General features: G+C 43.4%; 1 protein-coding gene across 1 annotated transcript in view; it reads right to left on the bottom strand.

The window, feature by feature from the left end:
• The window catches only part of ccdc102a (coiled-coil domain containing 102A), a 251223-nt gene that overhangs the window by 49410 nt on the left and 175499 nt on the right, over nt 1–26314 (bottom strand). The window contains exon 6 of the mRNA XM_043707419.1: nt 21304–21513. Coding sequence (XP_043563354.1) covers nt 21304–21513 — 210 coding nt within the window. The remainder of the gene's footprint in view (nt 1–21303; nt 21514–26314) is intronic.

Raw genomic sequence — 26314 nt, forward strand, 5'->3', positions numbered from 1 at the left:
TTCCACCTATCGCATTACCAACACCCCTCCCCCAAGTCCCTCCTCCCTACCTTTTATCTTAGCCTGCTGGGCACACTTTCCTCATTCCTGAAGAAGGGCTCATGCCTGAAACGTCGATTCGACTGCTCCTTGGATGCTGCCTGACCTGCTGCGCTTTTCCAGCAACTTATTTTCAGCTCTGATCTCCAGCATCTGCAGTCCTCACTTTCTCCTAGGTACCATGATAGGTACTGACACGACAACTATTATTACTATTGCAATGACCAGGATTTATCCTGACAGGATCAGTATTATTGGCACCATGACAAATTTTATTAGCATCAAATCCTGAATTACTTGTAGAATGCTGTCCTCAATGTTTTGGAGATGCCGGTGTTGGACTGGGGTGTACAAAGTTAAAAATCACGCAACACCAGGTTATAGTCCAACAGGTTTATTTGGAAGCACTAGCTTTCGGAGCACACCCAGGAGCAGCGCTCTGAAAGGTAGTGCTTCTAAACAAACCTGTTGGACTATAACTTGGTGTTGTGTGATTTTTAACTTTGTTCTCAAATACTGCTGTGTTCTGATCTTCCACTGGTGCTGGCACCAGTGGTTTTTCATCTGGGGTCCCTTCCTCACTTGAAAATCCACTGTGCAATTGTGCCTTTCGCCATCTCTCAAAAATGGCAACCCCTCCCCCAAACTAAAACAAATAACTGCCGATGCTAAAGATTTGAAACAATCAAGAACAGAATTTGTTGGAGAAACTCAGCAGGTGTGGCAGCAGAGTTCATGTTTCAAGTCCAGTGACCCTCCCTTAGAACCACCTCCCGCAGTTTGTGGTCTCTATAAAGCGCCTTGCATTATTTGTCTACAATACAGTAGCTGTATGATTGGAAACATGTTGCTGCTGTAATTCTTTGGGAGCAGAGGATCATACTAATTCAAGTGAAAACAAACGCCTTAAAATTAGAGAATAAAAACAAAGTGCTGGAGAAAGTCAGGTAGCATCTGCAGAGGGAAAATCTGTAAAAGATTTTGAAACAAGTTTTAAGTCCAATGGGAGCCTTAAAGATACAAATGCCAACTTCTGGACAACAAAAATCAGTCCAGTTTGCTGAAGGGTACAATAAATCCATGCCCTTGCAGTCCACAGGGCTGCAGTGACATAACATCTTTTGAAGGATCACACTCAAGTCACATTTTCCCTTTTCTGTTTGCTCATGTGTTCATGAAACCCACAGAGGAAAAAAAATACGATGGAGCCCAAGAAAGCCTTCCTTACTTTTAATAGCGAAATCTCTCCTCTGGGCGTATGTTTAGCTGGAAGGTCAATGTGTCCAAAGAACTGTATAAAATATTTACAAGCAACTTAACTTTTATGTTTTCTTGAGCTAATGGAATGTATATGGCTTTCAAATAATAATGCTGAAAGCACAAAGAAGACCTCAGCACAGAGCAGCCAAAGCAGGAAATTATGACAATTAACACCCACTGGCAAATTCTTGGGTGATAACCCACTGCTCTGCTTTGCTCCATGATCTGCTGGTTATGTGACTGTTCCCACAGAACAAAGGATCAGAGGAATGATGACTTTTTAAAAAATGTACACACACTGTATTTCCCAAACTCAGCAATGTACCTTTGTTAACCGTTACCATTTACAAATGATGGGTTCCATGACAGACAGCCAATTAGAGTATATATTTCTGAGGCAGTAGTGTAGTGAGGGATAGATTGAAATGGAATTTAATTTCTTCACTGATTCTGGGGAATAACATCAGTGCCTTGATTATTTGGAATAATGAATTGCATTTCAAGCAGCAAAAGTCACATTGTTGTTTTTGGGAATTTGCTGTGAGTGAATTACTTACTGCTTTTCCTACATCACAGTAAACTCTGTAAAGGACTTTGGAAGGATATGATTATGCTAACAAATGTAAGTCCCTCTTCATTCTTAAATGAATAATCTTTTTATCTTTATAGTCGAGTTCTGCAGTTCTTGAGCAAACAAACCTGTTTTACACGGATGGTCTGCTGTTTATCCAAAAGTCACTGAGCTTTAATTGACTCTTTGCGCATATGTTAAGAATGCAAATTAATCCTCATATCACTTCTCAGGGGATGCCTGCATTTGACCACATAATGTCAACAACAGAGATATAAGAGCGTTTTAAAGATACAACCAACAGCACATGAAGAAACCCTTCTATCCCTCTATTCCCTGCCTAGTCAAATATCTGTCAAGATGCCTCCACCACCACCTCTCAGACTGCATTCCAGAATCTTAACAGCCTCTGTGTAAAATATTTGCCTCTCACATCTTTAAACTTATCCCAGTTTCACTTAAAACTATGTCTCCTAGTAGTTGCCATTTCTAATCTAGAAAAAAAGACTTCAACTGTCCAATCTATCCATGCCTCTCATCATTTTGTAAACTTCTATCACCCCCTCATCCTTCAATGATTTGGAGGTGCCAGCGTTGGACTGGGGTGGACAAAGTTAAAAAACACACCACACCAAGTTATAGTCCAACAGGTTTATTGGGAAGCACTGGCTCAGAGCACTGCTCCTTCATCAGGTGGTTGTGAATAAGATCATAAGACACAGAACATATAGCAAAAGTTTAGTGTAATGTAACTGAAATTATATATTGAAAAAGACCTGGATTGTTTGTTAAATCTCCCATCTTTTGGAATGAAGATGTTGGTTTCAGTTCTTTCATATGTAAATTGCAGAACTTTTGTAAAGTTATATTCTCAAATGAACTTTAACAATTGGTGTCACGTCAGCCCAGATAATGCATTTAAGGTGTGAGGTGTCCTGTGTGAGACTGTCTGTGCCACAATATTCAAACTAATTCTAATCTATAAAAAAACTTACAGAATCTTACATGGATTCATGCAGTTTTCGAGCAAAATAAAATGTGATTCTGCAAGTACAAATTCACCCCATAAACTTGTGTGTGTGAGTGTCTTTGAGAGAGTATGTATGTGTGCGTGAGTGAGAGTGTAAAGGGGTACAAGGCTGTGAGAGGGTGCGTGTGTGAGAGAGCATATGAGACAGAACGTGTGTATGAGAGGGGGTTTGTCTGTGCATGCATGTCTGTCTGTGTGCATGGATGTGTGTCTGTGTCTGTGTGCAGTGCAATGGAGTCACCTGTAGTGTGACATGAACCCAGTTGAGACCATCCCCATGGGTACCGAACTTGGCTATCAGCCTCTGATCGGCCACTTTGCGTTGTTACCTGTCCCGAAGTCCACCTTGGAGGATGGCCACCCGAAGGTCTGAGGTTGAACATCCCGGACCGCTGAAGTGTTCCCCAACTGGGAGGGAAAACTCCTGTCTGTTGATTGTTGTGCGGTGTCCATTTATCCGTTGGTGTAGCCTCTGCTTGGTCTCACCACTGTACCAGGCCTCAGGGCCTAACAGCTTTTTAGGTAGACAACGTTGGCTGAGTTGCAGGTGTACCTGCCACGTACACAGTGGGAGGTGTCCCACGCGTAATGGTGGTATCCGTGTCAATACTGACACGTCTTGCACCGTCTACTGTGACAAGGTTGTATGGTGCTGTCTTGAAAGCCAGGCAGTTTGCTACGAACAATGAGCTTTGGTGGTGTTTAAAGGTGAGAAGTGGAAGCGTGGGGAAGGTCTTGTCAAGGTGCTCATCCTCATTCATATTGTGTGGCAGACTGCGAAGAACATGGTGTCGTTTTTTTTGGATCCTGGGAAGTACTGGACAACACAGGGTACCTGTCGGTTGCAGCTCATATCTGTCTCCTGAGGAGGTGATTACGGTTTCTCGCTGTGGCATGTTGGTATCTGGAAGTACTCAAGGATGCACTCATAAGAACGGGGTATGATGCTCAACTCATTGACCGCCAGTTCCGATATGCCAACTCAATAAGTTCTCTTATAACCTTTTCCAACACTTTACTCACAACCGAAGTAAGGTTCACTGGTCTATAATTATCAAGGCTATCTCTACTCCCCTTCTTCAAAACGGGGACAACATTTGTTATCCTCTCATCTTCTGGCACTATCCCTGTAGAGGAAGTGAGGACTGCAGATGTTGGAGATCGTTGGAGTATGGTGCTGGAAAAGCACAGGTGGTCAGGCAGCATCTGAGGAGCAGGAGAATCAACGTTTCGGGTATAAGCCGTTCATCAGGAATGATGAAGGACTTTCGCCTGAAATGTCGATCCTCTTGGCTCTCGGATGCTGTCCGACTTGCTGTACTTTTCCAGCACCACATTCTCAACTATTCCTGGAGACAATGATGGCAAATATCAACAGTAAAGACTCTGAAACCTCCTCCCTGGCTTCCCAGAGAAACCAAGGATAACTCCCATCCGGCCCAGGGGACTTAGCAATTCTGGAAAGTGTGAAAATAGATAAGACCTCCTCCTTGTAAACCTCAATCCTGTCTGGTCTAGTAGCCTGTATCTCAGCATTCTCCTCAACATTGTCTTTTTCCAGTGTGAATACTGACAGAAAAAGTGTCAATATTGCAACACATTTCAATGTACTATTATAAAGTAATTCATGCAACTTGGAATTAATTGGTAACTCATCATGGTCTTGTCATGCTCCTGGTTAAAAGCATAAAAGATGGTGCAAGGTGCTCTCCCCAATCAAAGTTAAAAGTCAGACACCAGGTTATGGTCCAACAGGTTTATTTGGAAGCACAAGCTTTCGGAGCGCTGCATCTTCATCCCACCTGATGAAGGAGCAGCACTCTGAATGCTTGTACTTCCAAATAAACCTGTTGGGCTATGACCTGGTGTTGTGAGATTTTTAAAAATTTTGTCCACCCCTGTCCAACACCGGCACCTCGACATCTCAACAATCAGATAAGCCTTGCTGGACTTCTGGTCAATTCTTCCACAAATCACACCATAGTCCATGTTGCTCAAACCCCTCTAAGATTTGGCCTAATTTTACTTTTTGAGTATAGGGAGTCTAGATTTTTTAAAAATTCATTCTCAGGGTGTGGATGTGATTGGCTCAGCCAGCATTTATTGCTCATCAATGCCCCAGACAATAGTTAACATTCAACCACATTGCTGAGACTCTGGAGTCATACGTAAGCAGGACCAAGTAAGGATGGCTATTTCCTTCCCTAAAGGACATTAGCAATGAAACACCATTTATTATGGGACTTGGAAGGCTCAGCATTGTAACAACCATTTGATTGGTCAGTTTGGAACTTAATGCAGAGTCAGTCAATCAAGCGTGGAGCTGGAAAAAGCACAGCAGGTCAAGCAGCATCAGAGGAGCAGGGGAGTCGAAGTTTCAGGTGGGAACCTTCCATCACGACTCAGGAGGAGGGGGGAGGCTGAGAAATAGAGGGAGGAGGGTGGCACTGGGGAAGGTAGATAGGATAGTGATGGGTGGATGCAGATAGGAGATGATTGTGATTGGTCAGTGTGAAGGGTGGAACAGATAGGTGGGAAGGAAGATGGACAGGGTAGATCAGGCTGGACCTGGAAAGAGGTAGGGGGTGGGCAGATTGGAAAGCTGGTGAATTATGCTAAGCCCATATAGTTGGAAGCTCCCAAAGCAGATAACGTGGTGTTCTTCCTGCAGTTTGTGCGTGACATTAGTTTGACAGTTGAGGCGGCCCAGGATGGACATGTTGTTGGGGCAGTGGGAAAGGGAGTTGAAATGGCTGGCAAGCAGAAGGTAGGGTTGATTGGAACGTACAGACCACAGATCTCCCTTGAACCTGTCGCTAAGTTTGTGCTTGGCTCTTCGATGTAGAGGAGGCTACACCAGGAGCAACAGACGCAAAAATCAGGTTAGAGGAAACGCAGACGAATCTCTGCCGGACTTGGAATGATTCTTTGGGGCCTCGCGTGGAGGTTAAGGGGGGTGGTTTGAGGACAGGTTTTGCACCTTCTGCGGCTGCAGGGAAAGGAACCACGTGTGGAGGAGAGCTTGGTGGGGATGTAGGCCTAACGAGGGAGTTACAGAGAGAACAGTCCCTGTGAAAGCGGATATGGGTGGGGAAATAAATATAATTTTAGTAGGGGAGGGTCAGACTGCAGATGGTGGCAATTGCAGCGGATGATGCACTGGAGTTTGGAGATTAGTGGGGTGGAATGTGAGGACCAGGTGACTCTATCCTTGTTGCGGTTGGAGTCAATGCAGCTGTATGAGTCGTTGGGTTTGAAATTGTCATTGGTGCTGAGTTGGTTGCTGGAGGTCCAGGAAGGGGAGGGGGTTTCAGAGATGGTTCGGGTGGAAAGTGGGAGCGAAGGAGATGAACTGTTTAACCTCCTAGTGGGAGCATCAGGCAGCGCCAATACAGTTATCAATTTAGTGGAGAAAAGGGTGGGGGTATTGCCAGTACAGCAGCGGAAGAGGGACGGTTCCAACTATCCTAAGAAGCAGCAGACATAGCTCGGACCCATGTGGGTACCCATAGCCACCCCTTTGGTGTGTAGGAAGTGGGAGGAGTTGAAACTTTATTGCTGGAACAGCACAGCAGGTCAGGCAGCATCCAGGGAACAGGAGATTCGACGTTTCGGGCACAGGCCCTTCCTGAAGAAGGGCCTGTGCCCGAAACGTCGAATCTCCTGTTCCCTGGATGCTGCCTGACCTGCTGTGCTGTTCCAGCAATAAAGTTTCAACTTTGATCTCCAGCATCTGCAGACCTCACTTTCTCCAGGAAGTGGGAGGATTCAAAGAGAGTTGTTAAGGGCGAGGACCAGTTAAACCAAACGGATGAGAGTGCGAGTGGAGGGGGGCTGGTTGGATCTGCGAGAGAGAAGGAAATGGAGGGCTTTTACACCCTCTTGATGGGGGCTACAGGTGTAGAGAGACTGGATATCCATGATGAACAGGAGGTATTGGAAGCTGGGGAATTGAATGTCATGGAGAAGGTGGAGGGTGCGGGTTGTGTCCCGAACATAGGTAGGGAGTTCCTGGACCAAAGGGGAGACGGCAGGTTCAAGAGATGAGTTCAGTCGGCCAGGAGCAGACAGAGACAAATCGGTTGTCTGTGGCAAGTCAGATTTATGACTTTTGGGTGGTGGATAGAAGCTGGCACTAAGGAACTAGGTTGGAGGCTGTGTCCTTTGTAAGGGGAGTGAAACAAAGAGGCAAGGAGATGTCTAGCAGCTGGGTGAATCAGGCTCTCTCTCTCTCTCTCTCCTCTGTAAAAGAGCTTGCTCCAGTTTTCTGTTGAAAGAGTTGAAAACTACATTTGAAAATGCACAAAGTAGTAATTTTAAACTTAAAGACTAAATGAAAGACCTAAGTCCATCCAACATAAAAATCAATGCTGGGGCCCATCAAGGCCTGACCGAAGAATCAAAACAATTGTGAAATCCATCCTTCTAATTAATATTGTGCTGCTGACTGGTGAAACTGAACTGTGTTCTACTGTGTCCTCCTGGCCACTTTTCCCTCCACTCAATGTATGCATTGTTCTGCTTTTCGTCCTTGTGTTTGTGCTCAAGAAATGTTTGTAGAAGGGGCAAAATTTCAGCTCCATAAATTAGAAACTATCTTTTACTGTTCTTGTTAAAGGCAAGGGTGTTGCATTTGATATAGAATTATTTTTCTTTGTTCCTGAAAGAAACTGGGTAACAGTCCATCAGAAACATATTAGGATTCATAGTAGTTACATCAAACCTTCCAAAATGTGTTGACTCTGGGAATAGTTGGGATTGATTTCCAGCACACCGTCCCAGTGAGTAATGACAAAAAAGAACAAAGAAAATCACAGCAAAGGAACAAGCCCTTCAGCCCTCCAAACCTGCGCCAATCTAGATCCCTCATCTAAACCTGGTGCCTATTTTACAAGGACTTGAACCCCTCTGCTCCCTGCCCATTCATGTATCGGTCTAGGTACATCTTAAATGACACTTTGTTCCCACCTCTACCATCTCCACTGGTAAAGCGTTCTGGGTGTCCACCACCTTCTGCGTAAAGAAATTTCCACACATATTTCCCTTAAATTTTTCCCCTCTCAGCTTGAATTTGTGACCCCTAGTAATTGAGTCCCCTACTCTGTGAAAAAGCTTTAACTATTCATCCTGTCTACGCCTCATGATTTTGTGGACCTCAAGCAGATCCCTCTTCAACCTCTGTCTTTCTAATGAAAAGAATCCTAATCTACTCAACCTCTCTTTGTAGCTAGTTCCCTCCATACTAGGCAAAATCCTGGTGAACCTTCACTGACCCCTCTCCAAAGCATCTGCATCCTTTTGGTAATGGGGCCAGCAGAAATGTACGCAGTATTCCAAACCTGGCAGAACTAAAGCCCGATACAACTGTAATATGACCTGTAACATAACTCTTGTGCTCAATACCCTGTCTGATGAAGGAAAGCATGCTGTATGCCTTCTTGACAACTCTGTCGACCTGCATTACTACCCTTAGGATATGGTGGACCTGAACACCCAGATCTCTCTGTAAATCAACTTTAAATGGCTTTTCCATTTACTGTATAGTTTGCTCTTGAATTAGATTTCCAAAATGCATCACCTTGCAGGTGCCCACACTGAACTCCATCAGCCAGTTCTCTGCTCAACTCTCCAATCTCTCTCTATTCTGCTGTATTCTCTGACAGTCCTCTTCACTACCTGCTACTCCACCAATCTTATTGTCATCTGCAAACTTGCTAATCAGATCACCTACACCTTCCTGGCCATTTAGTCAAACTAATTAACCTAACTAACTAATCTGAACTATTAACATGCCTACTTAGTTGCAAATGCACAGGATGTCTGTTGCTTTATTCCTTCCCAACTATGTCACCTTTTGTCACTTCTGCCCTTTATTCGTCTTTCAGTTTCTTCCTGACCATTATTTTCCATAACGTTATTCTGCCGATCATTAACATTTCTCTCAATGCCTCCAAATTTACTCTCTGCCAAATCTTCCAAACAGCCCTCACTTCATTACTTGTAAGTCAAATCTACCATCCTGGTTATTGGATTTGCAAGGAGCCTGATCACAGCCCACTTCGTTGGGAGTCAGTCACAAAGTAACAGCTGTTTCTCCAGAATGTGCTACATGCCAGAGTAACTGAGTTGCAGTGCGTTACTGAGTTGCAGTGCGTTACTGGGAAAATCTAAATGAAATTGTGAAACAATTCAGCCAGCAATAGAGTTAGAAAAAAATAGCACCTTAAGGAGAGGAGAAGGTATTTGGTTTAGATGGACACAACATAGTGATGGTGACATGATCTCAGTTACGAGCAGCAAATCTAGTTCAATCAACATATACCTCTTCGGAATCAATTATGCATTTTGTTACGACACTGAGTAAATTCTTAATGTAAACCAGCAACACAGAAAAGATTTATCTTGTGTAGTAATCTGTGAAAGTTCGAGAGGCCAAGAATGATTTAAAGTAAAATCTAACAACTTTATTTCTCAAAGTATAACAGAGAATAATTAACTAACAACTATTTACAACTCCTTCCTCTAATTTATCTTTTACCTTCTCCTTTACAATAACAGTCCGATAAAACCCCCAATTAAGATTTATAAAACAAAAATCTTATCTCAAACCAGGCAGCTTTCAGTTTTCTTTTCAGTATTCCTGTCTTCTTCTTGGAGATTCTGCTTCACCGGTTTCTGATCGATAAAGGTACTTTTAAGAGAGTTATTTTTCAGGCTGTCTTCATGTGCTGGTAGCTTGGCAGTTCTCTTCTCAACAGTTTAATTTTCCCCGATCTTATACCTCAAAAGCATTGGATTGGGTCATTGGCTTTTAAGACTGTCAATATACTAAATTCAAACTGGATTGGAGCTGAAAATGTGTTGCTGGAAAAGCGCAGCAGGTCAGGCAGCATCCAGGGAACAGGAGAATCGATGTTTCGGGCATAAGCCCTTCTTCAGGAACCCTGAAGAAGGGCTTATGCCCGAAACGTCGATTCTCCTGTTCCCTGGATGCTGCCTGACCTGCTGCGCTTTTCCAGCAACACATTTTCAGCTCTGATCTCCAGCATCTGCAGACCTCACTTTCTCTTCAAACTGGATTGGAGTTTGGTATTTTTTGGGGTATAATTAGGCCAATCAGTTTAAAATCAAATTTGTTTTGTTGGTTCCAGGCAACCAGCTACCCTAGGTATCCTAGCAGCTGGAGCACAGGTTACATCGTATCTTATTGAGAACACTTGGTGCAGTCACTGTTAACTTTTAACTCTCTTAAAGGTACAATACACCCACATCCTCATAATTTAAACACCGTATTGGATTTGTGGCCAAATCATGAGTATGTCTCTTTCTCTGCACCACTTTCCTTAGCAAGGCTGTACTCACTCCAGTTTGCACTTATAGCTCATTTTATGATGTCTGCAGAATGGCAAGGACAAAAACCCACACAGAATCAAAATCAGATGAGGCCCCTGAACAAACATTAAAAAAAAGTTCAGTGCCTGGTATCAATTACCATCTCAGGAACTGACAGTAAAACAAAAGTGGAGTTGGAATGTGATGGCTGTCAATATTTTGAGTTTGATGACTCTTCTTCAGAACTGTTCTGATGAAGAATCACTGGACTCAAAATATTAACTCTGCTTTCTCCCTACATGGCTGCCAAACCTGCTGAGTTTTGCTAGCAATTTGTTTTTGCGACACAAACACAGGAGCTTTCTTGCATAAACTAAGACAGGCAATAAGTATCCAACTGGCACAAGCTCCAGATGATCAGGTGAAAAGCAGTTTTATCAAACATCAGAGAAAAGCTTCTTTAAATAGGTCTTTTGAAGTACACATCTGTAAAAGCTGTGAAAAGGTGGGCGTTGCCAATAAGTTGACATTGTTCTTGACAATATGTGTCACTGTCTGCACTGTATAGCGAGGCTCTGTCCATGGAGAGGTAGCAAACACTGGATCAACAAAAGTGTGGAGTAGTAGAGTGTGGGCCTTTTAATGGAACATAAAAAAGGACAATGTACAAAGGACACAGTATCAAGGAGGCAATTTATCACATACAGAATTCTTCCTCATGTTACCGAACTCTATCATTAAACTGTCAGAAAGCCAGCCTAAACAATCTTTTTGGTTCTATCACATAAAGGCTAGCGAGGGTTTACTGCTTCTCTTTTGACAGAATTGAGGCACACTAACTGCTAGTTTTGATTATTTACTTGCATCAGGCTTGGCAGCCAAACTGGTCTCTCCAGTAATAACTGGGCAGGTAAACACTACCATTTCTGTGCAGATTTTGATCACCATCAGCATTGTTAAAATAAATCTTCAGTATGGAGGCAGCACTTGCTGATAATGCTTGGAGAGGCACAAAGATATCCAGGCGATTTTCACCATTTATTTAAAGATGTGGATTAAATAGTTTGATTAGAGACAGTCAGCATGGCTTTGAGGGAGACAGGTCATGCCTCACAAACCTTATTGAATTCTTTGAGGATGTGACAAAACACATTGATGAAGGTAGAGCAGTGGATGTGGTGTGTATGGATTTTAGCAAGGCATTTGATAAAGTTCCCCATTGTAAGCTCATTCAGAAAGTGAGGAGGCATGGGATACAGGGAAATCTGATTGTCTGGATACAGAATTGGCTGGTCAATAGAAGACAGAGGGCAGTAAAAAATGGACAGTATTCAGCCTGGAACTCAGTAACCAGTGGTGTTCTGCATGGATCTGTTCTGGGACCTCCACTCCACTTGGATGAGGAAGTGAAAGGGTGGGTTAGTAAGTTTGCTGATGACATGAAGGTTGAAGGAGTGGTGGATAGTGTGGAGGGCTGTTGTAGGTTGCAACGGGACATTGACAGGACTGGGCTGATAAGTGGCAGATGGCGTTCAACCTGGAAAAGTGAGAAGTGATTCACTTTGGAAGTTCAAATTTGAATGCAGAAAGAGAGAGAAATGGCAAACAGGTAGAGAGAGAAAATAGAAGGAAAGATCAGGAGGACAGGAAAAGAAAGTGATTTACTTACTGTCAGAGATTAAAATGGTAAGCATTTATTGACTGAAAGAGCTTGCTCTGCCATTTGAATCAATCATGACTGATTTAATCTGGGCCTCAGCTCCACCTTCCTGCCTGCTGTCTGTAACCCTTCAACCCATTATTACCTCCTGTCTATTTGTTCAGTATCCTATCTTCCATCACACACTGGGGGAGTGAACACCACAGATTTATGATCCTTGAGGAGAAGTAATTTCTTCTCATCTCTGCAGAAGACTACAGAATGGTGTCTAAGGTCATTGCTATAGGATCGGCGATTCACCCTAACCAAACCTGTTATGTACCATCCAGGATGATCTCGGAGAGCCTCGCATTCCTGAGGGATATGGAAGCCTATGTGCAGGACAGGTGGGTGGACACCTGCTTCATCAACCTGGACCTCCGGATTTTAACAGGATAGTACACCTACATGTGAGATGTGCTCTTCAAAGTCAGCATTGGGAAAGGAATCTGCAGTTGAATCAGTCTGCTCTACATCCAATATCATAACTGCAATCTCAATCAGCGGGAATCAGAACACTTTCCAATCAGATCGGAGGTCAGGCAGGGTTGTCCCACTCTCGCCTGTCTTGTGTGGGTGTTTTATACAGCCCTTTGCTGAATCCATCAGGAAGGATGCAAGCTTAAGAGGGGTGACTATTCCAGGCAGCAGAGGCCAGGTCAAAGCCTCCCTGTACATGGATGACCATCCACATTTTCTGCTCGTATCTGCTGTCAGTGCACAGACTCATGAGCATCTGCAACTAGTTTAAACCGGCCTCGGGAACAAAGGTAAATTGAGGAAAGAATAAGGCAGTATCCTTTGGAAACTGGGCAGACCGATCCTACATCCCCTTTACCATCAGGACAGGTTACCAGAAATTGCTGAGAATATGGTGTGGAGGGGCTGAGGTGGGCGCAAAATCTTGGAAGGGACACATTGACAAGGTGAAGCAGAAATTGGTCTTTTTGGAGCAGCTGTCTGTCTCCATTGCAGGTAAAAACCTGATCATCAGGTGCAAAGCACCTGCTGTTGTACGTGGCACAGGTCTGGCAGTTTCAGTCATCTGAACCATCTTCCACTTTGTCTGGAGATCTACGATGGAACAGGGACTCCATGTACAAATGAAGTCTGGATGACCAGGGGATCATCCTCATCCTGATGGCCACCTTTCTGTATGACTGCGTCAACCTGCACGTCCACCCTCATACATAAACACCAAGATGCACTCCATACTTGCGATGGATAGGACTGGCCTCATTGCCATGGTAAGCTTCAAGGAGTTGGACCATTCTGCATCACCTGCCCTTCATGGAGAAATTTGCAAAGAAAAACACCTTTGACCACAGGTTCTTCAGGAAGTGGTCAGCACATGGTATTGTTAGAGATCCTGAGGGAAAAGGAGAAGTTTGATCCTGTCACATGGTTCCCTCAGCAGATCAAAGTTATTTGGCAGAATGAACATAGAACATAACAGCACAGTACAGTTCCTCCAGCCCCAATGTTACACCAACCTGGGATACCAATCTAAAGCCCATCTAACCTACACTATTCCATTTTCATCCATATGTCTATCCAATGACCATTTGTGGGCGGCACGGTGGCTAGCACTGCTGCCTCACAGCGCCAGAGACCCGGGTTCAATTCCCACCTCAGGCGACTGACTGTGTGGAGTTTGCACGTTCTCCCCGTGTCTGCGTGGGTTTCCTCCGGGTGCTCCGGTTTCCTCCCACAGTCCAAAGATGTGCAGGTCAGGTGAATTGGCCATGCTAAATTGCCTGTAGTGTTAGGTAAGGGGTAAATGTAGGGGTATGGGTGGGTTGTGCTTCGGCGGGGCGGTGTGGACTTTTTGGGCCGAAGGGCCTGTTTCCACACTGTAAGTAATCTAATCTAATCTAATCTAAAAAAAAAATGCCCTTAATGTTGGTGAGACCACTACTGTTGCAGGCAGGGCATTCCGAGTAAAGAGCCTACCTCTGACATCAGTCCTTTATCATCGCCTCTCAGTTTAAAGCCATGTCCCCTCGTGCCAGCAATCACCATCCAAGGGAGAAAAGCTCTCACTGTCCACCCTATCTAATCCTCTGATCATCTTGCATGCCTCTATTAATGGCCTACTGTATAAATCACCTCTTAACCCTCTCTCTCAGGAAAATAGCCTCAAGTCCCTCAGCCTTTCCTCCACACCAAGTAACATCCTCCTAAATCTCCTCTGCACCCTTTCTAATTCTTCCACAGCCTTCCTATAATGCAGCGATCAGAACTATATGCAATATTGCAAGTGCGGCCGTACCAGAGTTTTGTACAGCTGCAACATGATTTCATGGCTCCAAAACTCAATCCCTCCACCAATAAAAGCTAACACACCGTATGCCCTAACAACCCTATCCCAACCTGTATGGCAATTTTCAGGGATCTATGGACATGGACACAGATCTCTGTTCATTCACACTAACAAGAATCCTATCATTAGCCCAGTACTCTTTATTCCTGTTATGCCTTCCAAAGTGAATCACCTCACACTTATCCACATTAAACTCCATTTGCCACCTCTCAGCCCAGTTCTGCAGCTTATCTATATCCCTCTGTAACCTGCAACATCCGTCCGCAATATCCACAACTCCATCGACTTTAGTGTCATCCGCAACTTTACTAACCCATCCTTCTATGCAGAGGTCTAGGTCATTTATCAAAATCTCAAAATGGCAGTGGCGCCAAAACAGACCCTTACGGTACACCACTAGTAACTGAACTCCAGGATGAACATTTCCAATCAATCACCACCCTGTCTTCTTACAGCTATCCAATTTCTGATCCAAATCGCTAAATCACCCTTAACCCCATGCCTCTGCATATTCTGCAATAGCCTACCATTAAGAACCTTATCAAACGCTTTACTGAAATTCATATACCAGGGGACTTATCTATTTTCACACTTGCCAGAATTGCTGACACCTTCTCCTTATGAACCACATCACCAGAACTTTCAAACAATTTAAGATATCGCTTGGTTGGTGGTGAGAGCCTGTATGTACACTCAGTTGATCTGAACCACCACATGCTGTCATTAAAGTATCTTTGTCACACATTCCCTGCTGGAAGTGCCTTTGCAAAGGAAGTCTGGACAATGATGCAGTGGTTTTTGTTAGGTTCATCCTGACAGCTGAGTGAAACAGGACTCTACACTCAAAGTTTGTGAGAAGATTTGTAGCTCGGGTGCTCGTTATTGTGGTTCTGTTCGCCGAGTTGGGAATTTGTGTTGCAGACGTTTCGTCCCCTGTCTAGGTGACATCCTCAGTGCTTGGGAGCCTCCTGTGAAGCGCTTCTGTGTTGTTTCCTCCGGCATTTATAGTGGTTTGAATCTGCCGCTTCCGGTTGTCAGTTCCAGCTGTCCGTTGCAGTGGTCGGTATATTGGCTCCAGGTCGATGTGTTTGTTGATAGAATCTGTGGATGAGTGCCATGCCTCTAGGAATTCTCTGTTTGGCTTGTCCTATAATAGTAGTGTTGTCCCAGTGGAATTCATGTTGCTTGTCAAGCACTGAGGATGTCACCTAGACAGGGGACGAAACGTCTGCAACACATATTCCCAGCTCGACGAACAGAACCACAACAGCTCTACACTCACTATGGTCTGTTCTCCAGGATGGACACAGAGATAAATATTAACTGTGCTGGAGAACCAACAACTCCATTAAAGACACTTTTAGTCTGCCCAAAACTTGGTCCTATAGAACAAGAAAAAGTTGAATTGACCAAGTGTTACAAACTGGCACATTCCAAGGTCCAGGACTATGTGCTGAGGGACACATTAAAGTTTGTGGCAGCTGTCGTCAAGGTGCAATGGGGAAAGACCACTTTCTAAGATCGTCCTGCTGAAGGTAAAAGGGGTGTCCATTCGGTTTGGACTCTCCTGGAGACAATGTATGTAAATTTAGCATTGTACATGGAAGAGATCTCTGTTTTTTTTTTGGATAGAGTCAAACTCCAATGTTTATTTCTTTCCTTGACATACTCCTGTACAGAACAGGACTATGTATATGTTCTTACATATTTTGTATGAATAATGTATATTTAAGTTTTAAATCTGTTACTTACACTATAACCTCTCGTTTTAGATTGCTCCATGACACAATATCCTCTCTGCATCTATTTTTAGTGTCTTTAGTATCAATTAAATCTTAATACCTCAATTAGATTTAGCACACACATAAACACAATATTAGCTATGGAAGCAATAATCTTTGTTATTATACATAGGTTATGACACACTGATCCAATGGAAGGCAACACTATAGAGCTAATGGAACTCACAGGTCAGAGTTGTCTTATTCATTTGTCACATGTTCACATAAATGCTCATCTATTAACCTGGGGTCAATTAAAAAAAAAATAGTCAGCGTCCTACAGCATGGAGACAGGCCCTTTGGCCCACACTGGTCCATGCTGACCAAAACATCAGTTCACGCTAACCACATTTCCAAGCACTTGGCACATTTCTTTCCTATCTGTGGATTTGTCCAAATGTCTTTCAAATGTTGTTAATGTACCTGCCTCAACCACTTCTGCTGGCAGTTCATTCCACATGTGTACCTCCTGTATAAAAAAGTTGCCCCTTTTTTCCCTTTCCCCTTTTACCTTAAACTGATGCCCTCTAGTCCCCAACAATGGGAAAAAGCCTGAATGTATTCACCCTATCCATGCCTCTCAAAATCTTATGCACCTCTATAAGGTTCCCCCTCAGTCTCCTATGTCTATAGGAAAATGTCCTAGTTTGTCCAACCTCTCCCTATAACTCAGACAATTGAGTCCAGGCAACATCCTTGTAAATTTCTTCTGCACTCTTTCCAGTTTAATAACATCCTTCCTATAACAAGGTGACCAAAACTGAACACAGTACCCCAAGTGCAGCCTCACCGATGCCCTGTATAACTACAATATAACTTCCCAACTTCTATACTCCGTGCCCTGACTGATGAAGGCCAATGTGTCAAAAGCCTTCTTCCCTGCCCTGTCTACCTGGGACTCCACTTTCAGAGAACCATACACCTGAACTCCAAGGTCCCTCTGTTCTGCTACTCTCCTTTAATGCTCAATTAAGCTCCTGCCTTGATTTGACTTTCCAAAATGAAAGACCTCACACTTATCTACATTTGCCATTCCTCGGCCCACTTCGCCAGTTGATCAAGGTCTTGCTGCAATTTATGATAACCTTCCTCACCGTCATCCCCAAACCAATCACTGATATAAAGAACAGTAATCTGAGGAACTCCACTAGTCACAGGTCTCCAGTCTTACAAGCACTCTTCCAATAATACCCACTGTTTTCTATGATCAAACTAATTTATATCCAATTTGCCAGCTCCCCCTTGGATTCTACGCTATCTAACCTTCTAGAGCAGCAGAACCTTATCAAAGGCCTTACTGAAATCCATATACACATTACATCTACTGCCCTGTCCTCATTACCCTTCCTGGTCACTTCCTCAAAGAACCAAAACAAATTTGTGAGGTATGATCTCCCACTCACAAAGCCATGCTGACTACTCCTAATCAAACCTTTAATTTCCAAATACATGTGTATCTTGTCCCTCAAACTTCTCAAGTAAAATACCCACCACAGAAGTTAAGCTTACTGGTCTATAGTTCCCAGGCTTTTCTTGCAGCCCTTCTTGAATAATGGCACAACATTCGCTACCCTCCAGTCTCCAGGTTGTTGTTCGTTGTGTCGCCATAACCTTACCAGACCATAGGGGCTTCTCTCATTAGTGAGAAGCGACTGGTGGTGTTTTAACCCGAGGGCCACCAGACCTCAGGTGAGGGAAGAGGTTGAGAAGGAGATAGAGTCCTTCATGGTAACCACAATCCGGTGGAATTGAACCCATGCTGTTAGTATCACGATGCTCTCCAACCAACTGAGCTAAACCAATTCCCAGTCTTCTGGTAACTCATACGTGGCTAACGATGATGCAAAAATATCAGCCAGGGCCCCCGCAATTTCTTCTCTACCCTATTGCATGGTTCTTAGATATATCTGGTCAGGACCAGAAAATTTATCCACCTTCACGCATTCTAACACGTCCAACGCCTCCTTTACTGTGATATAGACTGTCCCCAAGATATCCTTACTAACTTCTCCAAGTTCCCAAGTCTTCATGTCTTTTCCCATGGTAAACACAGAGGAGAAATATTCATTAAGAACTTCGCCATCTCCTTCAATTCTACACATGCATGCCCACTCTGGTACTTGAGGGGCCCTTTTCTCTCTCCAGTTGTTCTTTTGCCTTTAATACACTTAAAGTACTTTCTCGCTTTATCTCACTCATTACTCAATCATTTCCATCCCAACATGTTTTTTTAAAAATGAGTGTTTTTAACTATGTTTCAAATTCCACCCCGTCCACCCCTTCAACAATGCCGATCTCTGCTTTGAAAGCCCAATTTCAATATCCACTTAAAAACAGTAAACAGCTTGCTAACTGTCTCAGTATTAAAGTAATGAACAGAAACTCATATGTACACCTTTAAAGACAACCTTAGGTAGCACACTGGTAATCTTATGCCAGTACTCTCATAGTAAATAGGAATTATCTGTAATATTCCAGTTTTTCTGCCCCACCTACACGTACTTGGTCCACATCTAAGTGAGGGTGGATATTGAAAGGTAAAGTCATAGAGAAGAAGTGAGAATTCATTATTTGCCTGCAGTCAAGTACCTTTTGACCTGACTCTCTTTTTTTTTTGCTGTTTGGCTCTGACTACTCCTCACTGGTCATATCTCAGAGGTAGAGTTTTCAAGAAACCAGGCAGCGCACAACTGCACAGCAACACGGACAATATTTACACAGACAGGTCATAAACTGTCTCCTTTAAGATATTACAGTGTTTGGCCCTGCCAGTACCCTGCATTGCATCAAGCAGGATACAGAAGTAATACATGGTAGAAGAGACATAGCCTCTACTGCTGTTCATTTAAAATTTTCTTATTTTCAGATCACACCAAAGAACAACATCAGGATACAGGAGTCTCCCAACATCTTTGGCAATGTTTCCCCTTTCTAGTTGCTAATTAACTAGTGGGAAGACCCTGATCTTACATCAGGATTAGAAGGGATACTGCTTCAATTTAGACCTACCAGGCACTATGCCCGCACCAATACCACCCTCCTGACGCAGCCGTTACGCAACACCCATCTGCAGATTCCAATTCTACCACTTCTAGCCCTTACCCTTGAGCACCACTGATACCTCCCCCATCCATCAACCCAAGTGACAGACACCACACACTCTACATCCCACATGAAACTCAACCCAAATGTAACTCTTCCCTCAACCACCCAACCAATCGTCTCTGGGCTCTATTCTTGCCCTGATGACCAAGACACGAGGTATCCTCCTCATCTTTTCACCCCTACTTCATACTATAGGGTGGCACGGTGGCTCAGTGGTTAGCACTGCTGCCTCACAGCACCAGGGACCCGGGTTCAATTCCCGCCCTGGGCAACTGTCTGTGTGGAGTTTGCACATTCTCCCAGTGTCTGTGTGGGTTTCCTCCGGGTGTTCCAGTTTCCTCCCATAATTCAGGTTAGGTGAATTGGCCATGGTAAATTGGTCATAGTGTTGTCATTAAGGCAGGGGTAAATATAGGTTGGGGGAATTGTGTCTGGGTGGGTTGCACTGGGGGAGGGGAAGAGTGGCACTGGGGGAGGGGAAGAGTGGCACTGGGGGAGGGGAAGAGTGGTTTCCACACTGTGGCCATTCTAAATCTAAAAAAAACACTGATATCACTCTGCTCCCCACCACACATAGATCAATATTTCAACATCCCGCTGCCAGGCACTAGTTGTCCTTTCCCTCACTTTCAGACACGTGTCTTTTGCTCCTTTTCCCCCCACTCTGACAAACCTCCACCTATATTAACAAGAGTATTGAGATGATCCTCCTGCACTGTCCCAGGACAGTTTTATCACTGTGTTCCACTGCGGTTTATGCAATAAAAAGAATCTGTATGCTGAAGGTTGGAAGCCCACATCTTTGATTAGGTCGTCTAAATGACAGAAGATTAGATTAGATTACAATATTAGATTAGATTAGATTACTTACAGTGTGGAAACAGGCCCTCCAGCCCAACAAGTCCACACCGACCCTCCGAAGAGCAACCCACCCAGACCCATCCCCCTACATTTACCCCTTCACCTTATACTATGGACAATTTAGCATGGCCAATTTACCTAACCTGCACATCTTTGGACTGTGGGAGGAAACCGGAGCACTCAGAGGAAACCCACGCAGACACGGGGAGAATGTGCAAACTCCACACAGTCAGTCGCCTGAGGCCGGAATTGAACCCGGGTCTCTGGCACAGTGAGGCAGCAGTGCTAACCACTGTGCCACCGTGGCGCCCAGAAGAGACGAGATAAAGTCATAGTAAAGTACAGCACAGAACAGGCCCTTTGGCCCATGATGTTGTGTCCTAATGTAAAATAAAGTAACTTAACCTACGCACCCCTCATCTCACTGCTATCCATGTGCATGTCCAGCAGTCGCTTGAATGTCCCTAATGACACTACGCAGAGAGTTGTGAATGCATGGAATGCGTTGCTAGCGATGGTGGTGGAAGTAAAGAACCTACCTCTGACATAATTGAAAATAGAATTATAGGAGAATTATAGGAGACATTGGTGCCCTGCATTTTACCGTCTATCAGTAACAAAATTCACATTACAATAATGCAATTAATGTGAAAATTTAGTTCTCAGCCTGAGCTCCCTGCAATATTCTATATCTTGATGTACTAGAGAGAAAGACTGCTAGGATTAGAGAGAATGCTGGTGAAGCTGAATCACAGGTTGAACATACTTGGCTTGTTTCAGTCCTGGAAATGTGTTGCTGGAAAAGCGCAGCAGGTCAGGCAGCATCCAGGGAACAGGAGAATCGACGTTTCGGGCATAAGCCCTTCTTCAGGAAGGGCTTATGCCCGAAATGTCGATTCTCCTGTTCCCTGGATGCTGCCTGACCTGCTGCGCTTTTCCAGCAACACATTTCCAGCTCTGATCTCCAGCATCTGCAGACCTCACTTTCTCCTCTTGTTTCAGTCCTGGACTAGTTTTCTCAACCATAAATTGCTTGCAGAAATTATTTTCCAAAACTTTGTTCTTCCCTCTGCTGCAGGCTTTGGGTAGTCTGCAATACTTTACTGCTTTATTTATTGTTTCCAAAACTCTGCTACCACTATCACGCAAGGCCAGAAAGCAGCTGAGAAAATATTCTGCAGCCATGATGATGTCTATCGTCTGGGTCTTGATAGACTATTGTTCTGATATCAATATCAGATCAGACATCCTTTTGACTGTCACAACTACAATAAAATCATCACAAAAGAACTATTCCTTTACCTTATTCTTTTCAAAAAGCTCAGTCTGAATGGTCTTCAGATCAGTGTCCAGGGCACTCGCTGCCTGCTTCCTCTTTTTGGCCAATACTTCGACTAGATCTTCAATTTGTGCCCTCTGCTTCTTGTTCTCTCTTTCAAGATTCAGCTTCTCAGTCTCAAGTCGCTCCCTCTTGCCCCATTCTGCTGTGTTCTCTGCTTGAAGCCTCTCCATCTGTGCACATAAAGTAATGAGGTATGTTTAGTAGGGCAATTACTGCATTAGATGGGAGCTGGGCACAGAACTTGCATTGTTGCTTACCTGCATCATTCCTGAAGGACCATCATTCCTGAAGAAGGGCCTGTGCCCGAAACGTCGAATCTCCTGTTCCCTGGATGCTGCCTGACCTGCTGTGCTGTTCCAGCAATAAAGTTTCAACTTTGATCTCCAGCATCTGCAGACCTCACTTTCTCCTGCTTACCTGCGATGTCTAACATTAGCTCTATCTGCTTTTCAGGTGGGTATACTTGGCATTATTTCAAACAGCAGCCAGAAGGCTTGAAGTCCTGGTCAATAATTCTCTCAATCAGAATCATTAAAACAAATTACCTAGCCATTATTGAACTGCTGCTTGTGGGATCATTCTGTGCACACATTACAACAGTGATCAAATATCAGAAGAGCTTTATTGGCTGCAAAGTACTGACAAGTCCTAAGTACACAAAAGACAAAAGTAAGTCTTTTTAAACCTATGAATTGGATGTTCCTTGGAAACATGGTTGTGCATGCTAGGACATTGTAGCTAAGAAGGCATGGCAGTGTAGTCAACACTCAGCTTAGCTCCATCTTAAAATCTGAAGCAAACCTAGGTGTCTGGCAGCAAGCATAGTGCCCAACAGACACCAATGCCATCCTCTGCTTGTAGTCTTAACATTGTTGTGCAATACATTGTGGACACAAATATATCCCAGTACTGACACCTTCCTCAATACGGATTTTCTCACTGACCCAGAAGTGGGGAAAAGGACCATCACTTCCTATAGTTAAACAATGGAGATGTTGGTTCATAGCCTCACTTGTCCACAGCCTTCCATGTTTCACCTTGGACTTCATGCAATTTCTAGAAACTTTTACAACAGGATAAGGCTAGTTGACTGATTTTGCCTGCTCTATGGTTTTAAAAGTTTAGTCATATTTACAGCATTCTTTTTGCCTGCAGACCAACAAAGGCTGACAAAATGTTAAAATCCTTGGCATCAGGCTTTAAAAGCTTAGATATATATTTTCAATTGTCACTGTTTTTTGATTTAATAATTTTTAAATTTATGATTCTGCTTTGGATCACTATTGTTTAAAGAGCAATTCAAACATCAACTGACAAAGCGGTCTTAAGATTTCACATTTTAAAACAAAAACAAACCTCACTACAAGAAGAATTAAACAAAGAAAGCACCATTAATTTAACACTATTGTTTGGAGTGGCAGAGGCAATTAACTCAGTTTTACTTTTTAATTACTAGTCATCTTTAATATCACAATATTAAAATCCATCATCACTTCTTTCAAAACAAACCGACAAGCTATGTCACACTTTTTTGGAATTCACTTTGGGTGTCAGTGTTCCATTTATTTGTTGTGGTAACATTTTATGGGGATTCTTACCATAGATGTTTGGCTAAGTGAATGTTCACCTTTTATTGAAGACCTCATTACTATGGATACCTCAGTTGCAAGCATCTCTCCTATCTCAAGCTGAATCAGTTTACTGCTTTCTGCCACAAGGCTCTGTTCGGATCACCACAGATTACTTCCTCTATTTTTATTAATTACTTGGTTTTTTTTGAATTGCATTTACTTCAGGGCTTTTTGACAGTTTCTCAATCAGATATTTCCATTTGATGTACTTTTAAGACTTTAAACATTGAACTCGAGTTATTTCTAATATCAGGAATTCTGAACGAGATTTTTGCAATAGGTTTTCCACTGCTGTCACAACTGTGCTCTGAATTTTGCCCAAATTTGCACCTGAATGTATAATTAGCAGGCTATGGATCATTAGGCACAAACAGTATGTTTTAGTGGGTGCAACATCTATTTGTAATGGTTCAGGTTTTAAACCATCCGTAATGTATAAGTTTTGGAGAACTAAAACATGTAGAAAAGAACTCCTTTGGTTAGGCTCAGTTATCTACTAGATTAATGCAGTTTAACGGAAATGAAAGTTTTCTAAAAGGAGGATGATAAAGATAACTTGATCTGTCTCGTTTACTTCGAAGCATTATCTTTTACAGCAAAAACAGATTTAGGTCTCTGCCTCTCCTGGACTGTGAACTACACGGTCTTCCTGCTCACGACATCTTGTACAGTTTTAGGATAATCAAATTGACTACTCGTTATAAATGTCAAGATTAGATTAAATTAGATTAGATTAGATTACTTGGGCCTTCGGCCCAACAAGTCCACACCGACCCGCCGAAGCGCAACCCACCCATACCCCTACATACATTTACCCCTTACCTAACACTACGGGCAATTTTGCATGGCCAATTCACCTGACCTGCACATCTTTGGACTGTGGGAGGAAACCGGAGCACCCGGAGGAAACCCACGCAGACACGGGGAGAACGTGCAAACTCACACAGTCAGTCGCCTGAGGCGGGAATTGAACCCGGGTCTCCGGCGCCGTGAGGCAGCAGTGCTAACTTGTGTCAAGATCATATCTTGCAACATAAAAATCAACTCCCTAAATCCATAGGGTCACAGGGTGAGAAGCTGACGGCGAGCACAGTTCAACATAGAATAATCAGCAGCAAAACAGGGGAACTCTGACTACACAAACAATCAAAACAAAAGAAAGCCAGAAAAGGTACAAAACCATTCAACTGGACAATAGTATAAAGACAGTATTTAATGATGCAACCAGCTTGTGCAGCACTTTGAACAAAGGTACTTAAAAAAAAATCCCTACAGCATTGAAACAGTCATTCAGCCCTTCCAGTCCACACTACCCTCTGGATAGCATCCCTTCCACACCTACTCCCCTGCCTTCCCCCTCCCAACACCTCCCCCCAACCCCCACAGCCACTCTATCCTGGTAACACTGCATTTTCTATGAACAAATCACCAAACCTACACATTCCTGGACACCACAGGGCAATTTAGTATGGCTAATCCATTCAAACTGCAAAGCTTTGGACTGTAAGAGGGGGTCAGGGGAAGAGGGGGTTCAAATCAGAGGGGTAGCACATCTCAGGCCTGGCAGTTGAAATTCATCCCAATTGCTATTTGAAAAGAGTGATCCCTTTTTCGAAAACTATGTTCTCTGAACCTGGACTCTGCCAGGATAAACAACCTTTCCATATCTACCCCAAAACCCCTATGAATTTTGTGGTTGCTACTTGTTCTTCTAAATTCCAATGAGTAAAGGCCCAATCGACTCAGACACTCCTCATAAGACATTGCCTTCAGACCAGGAAGCAAACTAGTGAACTTTTTCGGGACTGCCTCCAATAATGTTTCCTTAGGTAAGGAGATGTAACTGTTCACAGTATTCCAGCTGTTTTCCAAATACTGCTTTGGGTGGTTTTAGCAAGATTTCCCTAGTTTCATACTCCATTCCCGTTAAAGCAAAGGCCAACATTCCATTAGTCTTCCCTACTACCCTCTTAAGCCAGATGCTCGCCTCTTGTGATTTATAAACAAGGACCTCCAAATCCCTCTGGCAGCTTTCTGCAGCCTTTCCCAGATTCCTATGTTTCCTGCTAAAATGAACAACCTCACATTTGCCCAGATCATGTGCCACCCGTCAAGTTTTTGTCCACTTGCTTAACCTGTCTACATCCCTGTGCAGACTCCTTGTGCTATCCTCAACACTTGCCTGCTTTTCTGTCATCCAAACATTTGGCAACAGTATATCAATCAAGTCAGTAATACGTATTGTAATTACTTAATCAGAGTTCAGAATAGGCCTTTGGCCATCAAGTCTGCACTTTTTCGCAACAAGCCTATAGCCTTAGGTGTTACATCATTTCAAGCATTCATCCAAATACTTTTAAAGGTTGAGGTTTCCCACCTCAATTACCCTTCCAGACAATACATTCCAGGCTCTTCCAACATCATCAAATCAAAGAATTATGCAGTACAGAAGGTACAGCAGTACTATAAACTCTGGGATCATACCACTGAGACATTGAGGAACAAACATGGGCAGACTATGGAAAGCTGCAAAATCAAAAGGGTTGTCATACTGAGTGACTTTAACTTCCCCGATATTGCCTTAGGTGTTACAACATTAAAAGTACTTGGATGAATAGTTGAAAAGGCTTTGGTTTCCCATCTGAACTACGCTCCCATACAACGCATTCCAGGCTCTTCCTTAGAACAAGAGGATTAGAAGGGGCAGAATTTCTTAGGTGCATCCAAGAGGGTTTCTTGAAATGGATGTGGAGTCCAACTAGCAGGGAAGGTGACTGACCTTACAGTGGGAAAGCATTTTGGAAACAAACAAACAAACAAAGTCATTACAACTCCTGAAGTTTTAATGTATCTATGAATAAGCAGCAGTCTGGACCTTGCAGGAATGTACTAAATTGAGGAAAGTGCTAAATTAGAGGTGGGTAAATTACAACAGTATTATTTAGAAGCAAGGGAGAGTTATTTGGAAGCAGCTGTTATCAGCAAAGTCCATGTGTAACATGTGAGAATTGTTTAAAGACCTACTGATCAGAGTTCAGGATTGGCATGTTCCAGTAAGGAGGAAGGACTTGGATGGCAAGGCAAGGGACCTCTGGATAACAAGGGAGGTTGTGAATTTAGCCAAAAAAAGAGAAAGTTAACCATATGTAAGGTTTAGAAAGCTAATAATACAGTGCCCATGAGGAATGTAAAGAAAACAGAAAAGAACTCAGACAGGAAATTAGGAAACCAAGGAGGGATCATGAAATGACCTTGGTAAGTAGGGTTAAAGAAAATTCCAAGGTATTTTATACATATATTAAACACAAGAGATAAATGGGGAGAGGCTAGGACACTCAAT

Source organism: Chiloscyllium plagiosum, chromosome 17, assembly GCF_004010195.1.
Source record: "Chiloscyllium plagiosum isolate BGI_BamShark_2017 chromosome 17, ASM401019v2, whole genome shotgun sequence".
NCBI lineage: Eukaryota > Metazoa > Chordata > Chondrichthyes > Orectolobiformes > Hemiscylliidae > Chiloscyllium > Chiloscyllium plagiosum.